This window comes from Phytophthora cinnamomi (assembly GCF_018691715.1).
Source record: "Phytophthora cinnamomi strain GKB4 chromosome Unknown Contig81, whole genome shotgun sequence".
NCBI lineage: Eukaryota > Oomycota > Peronosporomycetes > Peronosporales > Peronosporaceae > Phytophthora > Phytophthora cinnamomi.
In genome coordinates this window covers 649,634-658,031 of record NW_027151014.1, presented here as the reverse complement: position 1 = coordinate 658,031, position 8,398 = coordinate 649,634, and the positions used below count along the sequence as shown (strand labels likewise).

General features: G+C 54.7%; 3 protein-coding genes across 3 annotated transcripts; 2 read left to right on the top strand and 1 right to left on the bottom strand.

Annotated features, from left to right (window-relative positions):
* Positions 1-2,224: 2,224 nt before the first annotated feature.
* Positions 2,225-3,604, top strand: IUM83_12477 (Dicarboxylate/amino acid:cation (Na or H) symporter (DAACS) family protein; the record flags this gene model as incomplete). The annotated part of the gene is made up of 1 exon (XM_067937102.1): positions 2,225-3,604. The coding sequence occupies one exon, from the start codon at positions 2,225-2,227 to the stop codon at positions 3,602-3,604; it is 1,380 nt and encodes a 459-aa protein (XP_067785204.1).
* A 545-nt stretch (positions 3,605-4,149) lies between these two features.
* IUM83_12476 (Dicarboxylate/amino acid:cation (Na or H) symporter (DAACS) family protein) lies at positions 4,150-5,532 on the bottom strand (the record flags this gene model as incomplete). The annotated part of the gene is made up of 1 exon (XM_067937101.1): positions 4,150-5,532. One exon carries the CDS (start codon positions 5,530-5,532, stop codon positions 4,150-4,152), a length of 1,383 nt encoding a protein of 460 aa, XP_067785221.1.
* Positions 5,533-7,134: 1,602 nt separating this feature from the next.
* Positions 7,135-8,298, top strand: IUM83_12475 (Sterol 3-beta-glucosyltransferase; the record flags this gene model as incomplete). The annotated part of the gene is made up of 1 exon (XM_067937100.1): positions 7,135-8,298. One exon carries the CDS (start codon positions 7,135-7,137, stop codon positions 8,296-8,298), a length of 1,164 nt encoding a protein of 387 aa, XP_067785220.1.
* Between the last annotated feature and the right edge of the window lie 100 nt (positions 8,299-8,398).

The window sequence follows — 8,398 nt, the reverse complement described above, 5'->3', positions numbered from 1 at the left end:
CTGAATGCCGCGGAGTTCACATTTTACGTGATACAGGTGTAGGTTATGCCTGCACCGTGCACTTCAACAACCTGTGCACCAAATCATGTGCATGCTTCGAGCTTCAGCTACGGTAATTACACGTACACGAACTCAAGAGCTGGACAGCCTATCCGATTAAGGCCAGCCTAATTAAGTCGTTAGGTCCTGGGCGTGTCGTGCTTCACGTGACGAGGCCCAGCGCGACAAACAACATGCGAGGGGCGACAGTGAAAACTACATGAATGGCAAACGTTCTGTATGTTTGAGGATGACGACAATGATACATCCTCCCGTGGAGGACTTGTCTGTCTTTGTCCTTTTTCCCGAGGCTTGTCTTCAAGAATACGGTAGTTGCGCTGGCTCTGGATCATAGCTCAAGTTGGGAATGGATCTCTCTCTCTCTGGGCCAGGGTGTCCGGTTAAACGACCCAAAACGGTGAAGCCACTGCCGTCCGGTGGCCTTGGCATTTCCCCAAATCGTGTGATCAAATGATACATGTACAGGGATAGCTGCAAGCTGTGCGCTTGAGCTCGTACGACAACAGCCCAGATATTAGACAATCATTGAGTATATGTAATTGGGATCAATTTGCGCCGGTGCGAGACAATGCCATAGGCTCACACCAACTTGTGTGAGCCCGTAAGACGCGAATGCCAATGGCTGCCAATAAGCATGCTGAAGTTGGGGACGCTGCGAGTCCGCCTTGGCACATCATACACATGTACAATGTGATGCATTGCCACGGGTAGGGTGGGTGGTACGTGTACCAGACCACAGATCAAGTTTGACCGAAGTGATTAATGCTCATCCCCCCTTTGAAGTTCAAACTTCACTTCGGTTAAAGTTGCGGCAATGTGTAAATTCGCAAGAAAAGCTATAAAAATTTAGCATTTAAAATTCCTCTTTTTTAGGTGCCTGACTCGCAGCTCTACTAACATGAATCTGCGCGTGGTTGATGAATCGCTAGTGCCTACACGTGAAGCAGCCCGATGTACAACCAGTGGGCAAATGAGGGGATGCTGAGCATACCGTACACGCTACACATAGTAATATTACCTCTGGTGCTGCAAAGCCCCACTCTAAAGTGGAGCTCAGTTTCAACAAGAAACTTCAATGTCCCCTTTTATTCATTTACCAACTCAGGTGTTTGACAAACACTGTTTGTACATGTACACTGCGATCGCGCTCTTCTTTTCCACTCTGATAGGGATGCTTTTTTGAGCAGACGATCCGCGGTTTCCGGCGCTATCGCTGAAAGTCGCAGTTAACTCTTAGGAAGAAGGGCGCTAAAATTGTTTTTCACCAATGGAAACTACTGGCGGATTCTTGCCTGGTGTGCCAGCAATTCGGACGCAGGATCAATACGAACTTAAAAAGCTGTTGGTTAGTTGCTTCGTAAACTTCAATGCCCCCTTTTACCCCACAAATCCGGTGCTGCTCCCCCGGACGCTCTTTTTTGGAAGGCTTTGACACTGAAAATAATTTGACTTTGTATGCTCGTAAAATGACTTTTTGTGTCGTAGGTTCTGGAAACTGCGTGGCGGGAGCTTTCAAGACGAATCCTAAAGACCAAACTGCCGTAGGCATCCTTCCAATCTTACAAATGAATCGGTAAGCACCGAAAAGCAGCGCGTACGTTTTTCCAGTCTGCCTGAGCTAAGGAGTGCGGTAAGATGGTGGTGCCCGAGATCCCGGCTCTAAGTCGCCGGGAAGATCGCTTAAAAGCGATGGGATGCCGCACTAATTCCTCTAAACAGCCAAGGCATCCCATCACTGGTGTTTCTTGCCATGTCGGGAGCCCCCTCTCTGCGCGAGTTGCTCGGGCATTACCTCTGCATCCCAATTGCAAGGGATAGGGCGATTAATTTTAATACATACTGGACCTCATACTAAAGTTTTGATTGAGGGGGTACCATCTCCCCCAAAGCGCACAACGCGCACTGCAGGCCACTCAAGGCGATTGCAAACGCGCCGATTTAGGATCGACGACGCTGGTGTCACGAAGATACGGAGCGCAGTTTGACGCTGGAGCACTACCACATGTGCAGTTCAGGTAGATGGGTTGGCGATCGATCGGGTGAACGTGTACAACACACCAGCGGCAGTCTCCGACCCGCGTCGGTATCTGTTCATTCCTCAATTTGCCAGCTCGGGCGCAGACCTCCACTCCGCAAGCCACCCACCCAGCCAGCAAATTCCGTGATGGCCATCAACCACGACAACTACCAAGCCATGGACCAACCCGCCCCGGTGAAGAAGTCGTGGCAGCGCAAGGTGTTCACGTCGCTGACCTTCTGGATCATCGTCGGCATGGTCGTCGGAATCCTGCTCGGCCAGTTCGCCCCCACCTTCTCGGAGAAGGCCGCCCCCATGAAGAACATCTTCCTGCGCACGGTGCAGTTCATCGTGTTCCCGCTTGTGTTCTCGTCGCTGGTGATCGGTATCGCCGACCAAAAGGACATGAAGCAGCTCGGTCGTATCGCGCTCAAGTCCATCATCTACTTCGAGTTGGTCACGACGCTGGCGCTGATCCTGGGCCTCTTCGCCGTCAACATCGTCAAGCCCGGCAAGGTCGGACTCACCCAGGGTGATGAGTACGAGAGCGAGAACACGTCGACCTTCACCTTCGAGAAGTGGATCGAGCACCTGACGCCCAAGACGTGGGGCGAGATGATGGGCGGTGAGGGCTCGTCCGAGCTGCTGCAGGTCCTGGTTGCTGCCATCCTGACCGGTGTGGCCACCTCGCAGCTGAGCGGCCAGCACAAGACCCTCATCATTGACTTCTCCCGTGCCGTGCTCGAGATGATGTTCAAGTTCGTGGACATTGTTATCTGGACGGCCCCCATTGGTGTGTGCTTCGCTATTGCTGATGCGATCGGATCGAACGGTCTGTCGGCTCTGGGCGGCCTGGGCGCGCTCGTCGCCACCGTCTACGTGACCATTATCCTCTTCATCGTCGTTGTCTTCGGAGGTGTCTGCCTCTTCTTCGGGATCAACATCCCGGAATTCCTGATCGCGATGAAGGAGCCGCTCATCATCGCCTACACGACGGCTACGTCGGAGGCCGCTCTGCCTAAGGTGTTCGAGGCTCTCGAGAAGTACGGCGTGTCGACGCACATTTCGGGCTTTGTCGTCCCCTTCGGCTACTCGTTCAACCTGGACGGCTCAACGCTGTACCTGTCGCTCGCCTCCGTCTTCTGCGCGCAGGCCTCGGGTGCCGACAAGTCCATTGGTGAGCAGATCGTCATGGTGCTCATGCTCATGATCTCGTCCAAGGGTGTCGCTGGCGTGCGTTCGGCTACGCTCATTGTCATCGCCTCGACCCTGGACCAGTTCGACATTCCGTCGTGGCCCGTGGCGTTGATCCTCGGCGTGGACTGGATCATGGACATGCTCCGCACGCTCACCAACGTCATGGGCAACTGCCTGGCCGCTGTCATCATGGCCAAGATGGAGAACGAGTTCCGCACGGAGGAGTGGGAGCGCGAGCACAAGCTTAACGGCGAGGACAAGCTGAGTGTCATTGGCGAGAAGATGAGCCACGTGTCGGCTGTCTCAGCCATTGAGGAGGGCCGCCACTAAGCGGATCCTGGATTGAGTTGACCCCCCCAGTGAACGCATAGCGCTAGTGCTGTATGGCAGTACGATGCAGTGCCGAGACGAGGGCATAAGATATACCATAATCAAACCCGTTGTATCCAATCCTTAGTCTTTCCTGTTCCTTTTCGTGTGCCATGTAAATGTTGGTGGCTCAGCGCAACATCGTCACCGCGTCTATGGTGGCCGATTGAGCACGAATGCTCATGTGTTCGTTAGGATAAACATGGTGGACATTCACCAAAGCACCCACGTTCTCATCCACCCAAATGATAGGATGCCAGAGTACGTGCGCATCGTCTTCTCCCCTGTGACAGTGCAGACAGTGTATATTGCCGGTGCCATTTCATGAGTTAAGTGACTACTTCCTGAGTAATAGGCCCAAAATTCGGATACAAACAACTTTTCCGATTATTGGTATACGAGAACGACACTACCCAAACCTACAGTACCTTGCAACTGCAGCACTCAGCACTACATGTTCATCAGCCTGTGCAATCGTTTGGGCTCTTGACTCAATCTGGACTCGCTTAGTGGCGACCTTCCTCGACGGCCGACACGGCCGAGACATGGCTCATCTTCTCGCCAATGACGCTGATCTTGTCCTCACCGCCGTAGAGCTGCTTGTACTCGCGTTCCCACTCCTCCGTGCGGAAGGCGTTCTCCGTCTTGGCCATGACGACCGAAGCCAGGCAGTTGCCCATAACGTTGGTGAGCGTGCGGAGCATGTCCATGATCCAGTCGACGCCGAGGATCAGCGCCACAGGCCACGACGGAATGTCAAACTGGTCCAGGGTCGACGCCATCACGATGATGGCGGCGGAGCGCACACCGGCCACACCCTTGGAGGACACCATGAGCATGAGCACCATGACGATCTGCTCACCGATAGACTTGTGCACGCCAGCGGCCTGGGCACAGAAGACAGAACCCAACGACAGATACAGCGTCGAGCCGTCCAGGTTGAACGAGTAGCCGAAGGGCACCACGAAGCCCGAAATGTGCGTCGACACGCCGTACTTCTCGAGGGCCTCGAACACCTTAGGCAGAGCGGCCTCCGATGTGGCCGTCGTGTAGGCGATGATGAGCGGCTCCTTCATCGCGACCAGGAACTCCACTGGGTTGATCTTGAACAGTAGACACACTGCACCGAAGACAACGACGATGAAGAGGATAATGGTCACGTAGACGGTGGCGATGAGAGCTCCCAGACCGCCCAGAGCCGACAGACCGTTCGAGGCGATCGCATCGGCAATGGCGAAACACACACCGATGGGGGCCGACCAGATGACGATGTCCACGAACTTGAACATCATCTCGAGCACGGCGCGCGAGAGCTCGAGGATGAGGTTCTTGTGGTTCTCGTGCAGCATCGACGTGGCAATGCCCGTGAGGATCGCGGCCACCAGGACCTGCAGCAGCTCGGACGAGCCCTCACCGCCCATCATCTCGCCCCACGTCTTGGGCGTCAGGTGCTCGATCCACGTTTCGAACGTGAAGGTGGACGTGGAGCTGTCGTAGTCGTCGCCCTCGGTCAGCCCGACCTTGCCGGGCTTGACGATGTTGACGGCGAAGAGGCCCAGGATCAGCGCCAGCGTCGTGACCACCTCGAAGTAGATGATGGACTTGAGCGCGAGGCGCCCGAGCTGCTTCATGTCCTTCTGGTCGGCGATGCCCACCACGAGCGACGAGAACACGAGTGGGAACACGACGAACTGGATTGGGCGCAGGAAGATGTTCTTCATGGGGGCGGCCTTCTCCGAGAAGGTGGGGGCGAACTGACCGAGAATGATTCCGACGACCATGCCGACGATGATCCAGAAGGTCAGCGACGTGAACACCTTGCGCTGCCACGACTTCTTCGCTGGGACGGGTGGGTCCATGGCTTGGTAGTTGTCGTCGTTTACGGCCATTGCTGGCTGGCGGCTGGAGATCTGCGCCCGAGCTGGCGAATTGAGGAATGAGCGGATACCGACGTGGGTCGGAGGGAGGCTGCCCCTGAGCACGTTCACCTGACCGCCAACCCATCTACCTTAGATGGCAGCTCTTGCAATCATGGTGGTACCTGCTCAAATATGTTTAGAGTGCGTACATGTAAATACATCCCCCTGCAGAGGACCCTTGCCGAGGTACATTTCCTGCCTGCGTTCGTACAACAGTGCAGCGAAGAGCATGATGGGATGCGTGGGGTGTTTAGACGAAAAGTGGTCGGCACCGCAACTGCTGAGCCATTCGTGTACATGTACGCCCCCAGTCCACGCTTAGCTTCATCAGACCTCAGCTAAATAAACGTGTGGCTGATCGGCCTTTTGCATCAGTCGTAAACTCAATCAGCTCAACGTATGTCATACTAACCGTAACTCATTCAACGCGTGTTGAACAGAATCCTGAAAAGACGCAAACGCTATGATCCAGCAATTAAACGACTCGTTGTCCCCGCAAGCTCTAGAATATATGCAGTTGCGGTTCGCAACTGACCCGCCAGGCGCAAAGGCCATTGGCTTCTCATGATCTAACTTACATTAAATTTTAGTTATGCATTTCGTAGGATAGCTGCGGAACCAGCGGATCATCTGTACGTGGGCACCCCAGTCGATTCGATAGTGCTTCGATTGATTTTGCCATCAGGCACGGTGAGGAGGATACGGGCGTGCCAAAAGTCGACCGCTTTTTTTTTTAATATTTTTAATAAATAAATAAATTAAATAAATTTCTTTTCCTATTGATCATATAGATTGTATGTATCAGCAACATTTCCAATTTACCGACAACTTTACTAAAAAATGATTGAACTTCAAGGGGGGATGCGCGTTAATCAGCTCGCCAAACTTGATCTGTGGTCTAGTACCGCCTAGCCCACCTCTACTGTACGATGCACCAGCATTCAGAGCGACCAGTGCTGAGTCTCTTGAATTCACTGGTCACTTAGGGAGTTGGTCGGCACCTTGGCATCTTTAGCGATGAAGTATAGATCATGCCAAATGTGCATGGGGGACCTACATGGACAAGGTTAGGCAATTCGGGATGCCCTATGGCTTTCGTGTGCAAATCAATCGGATTGCGATAAGGGTGCCGGCCGTACACGCGACTCGCGTGACGCGAGCATCACCTTCTTGCTTTGGCCCAATTTAAGCACTACATGTATTATTTTAACATCCTTGGGCGAAATGATAAGTCGCCGAGTGATGTAGCGAAGACGGCCACCACCGAATGTTGCGGGACCGCAGGGCTTGCTCCAACCTCTGTATTACTAACCTGTCGTGTAGCGAGCCCGCAAGGCGAGTGGAACTGGGGAGCTGTTGCCGCAGCGAAGTGTAGGTAGGCCCGATCCAGTATAGTGGAGTGTTACAACCTAAACTTACCGCCGCAAAACGGCGGCGGCTCGTACAGTGTATGTAAGGGCAACATCTTTCAGATGGCTAGATAACCTAGACCGTCGGCCACCGCGTGCGACTCGCCACGCACACCATTTACCGCGACTTGGTGGCCGGCCACGGTGTCGAGTTCTACCCGACATGGTCAAGACCGGCGGCCACCTCCCCACCAAGATCGAGATGCTGCATAAGGACGTGCCGCGCAACATGCTGATGATCGAGGACATCCTGCGCTCCACGTGGGCCGCCGTGTCGGCCGCCGACCCGGAAGGCGGCGACCCAGGCGTGCGCGGCAAGCCGTTCCGCGCGCAGGCCATCATCTCCAACCCTGTCACCTACGGTCACGAGCACGGAGCCGAGCACCTCAGCGTGCCGCTGCACATCATGTTCCCGCAGCCGTGGGTGCCCACGACAGCCTTCCCGCACCCGCTGGCCAACATGCCATACACCGGCAAGAAGCAGAAGAAGAACTACCTGTCGTACAAGCTCGTGGACCTGCTCATGTGGCAGGGCACGGAAGGCCTGGTCAACGAGTTCCGCACGGAGGTGCTCAAGCTGCGCAAGATCCGCAAGGGCGACGGCGGGCGCGACATCCTGCAGGACTTGCACATCCCGCACGCCTTCATGTGGAGCTTGGAACTCGTGCCCAAGCCCAAGGACTGGGGAGATCTGTACGATGTTGTCGGAACCGTGGCGCTGAAAGGAACGGCGTCGACGTACACGCCCTCGCCGGAGCTGGAGGAGTTTCTGGGTGATGACGGCGGCCCGATTTTCGTTGGCTTTGGGTCCATGATGCTGGACGACCCGCGCGCTACCAAGCAGGCGAGTGCGCGTGTGTTAATCCAGTCCAGCTGGAGCGACATGGCTGGAGACCTGGTGATTCCTGACAACATTTTCTTCCTGGGAAATTGCCCGCACGACTGGTTGATGCCGCGGGTGAGTGCTGTGGTGCACGACGGAGGCGCCGGCACGACTGCAGCGGGCTTGTTGGCCGGGAAGCCGACGTTCATTGTGCCATTTTTTGGAGATCAGCACTTCGGGGGCTGGGCGGTGTCACGAGCAGGTGTTGGTGTGGCTCCATGCCCGATCGAGGAGCTGACGTCGAAGAAGTTTCGTGCTGCGTTTGAAGAGCTGCAGAATTCGGAACTACGTGGCCGAGCTGTGGCCATCCAGCAGAAAATGCAACAGGAGGACGGCGCAGAGGAAGCCGTGCGCTGCTTTTATCGTCATTTGCCCGTGGAGAATATGCGCTGTGATTTGGATCATGTGCAGGGCTGCCGATTATGGCATCGATATTTATCCTGACGCTTACCTAGCAATAAATTATGTCATCGATGTCTGCACAACAAAACATAAATAATGTCATTAGCCCCACAATCACAACAAATAATGCAGTAATGGAGGT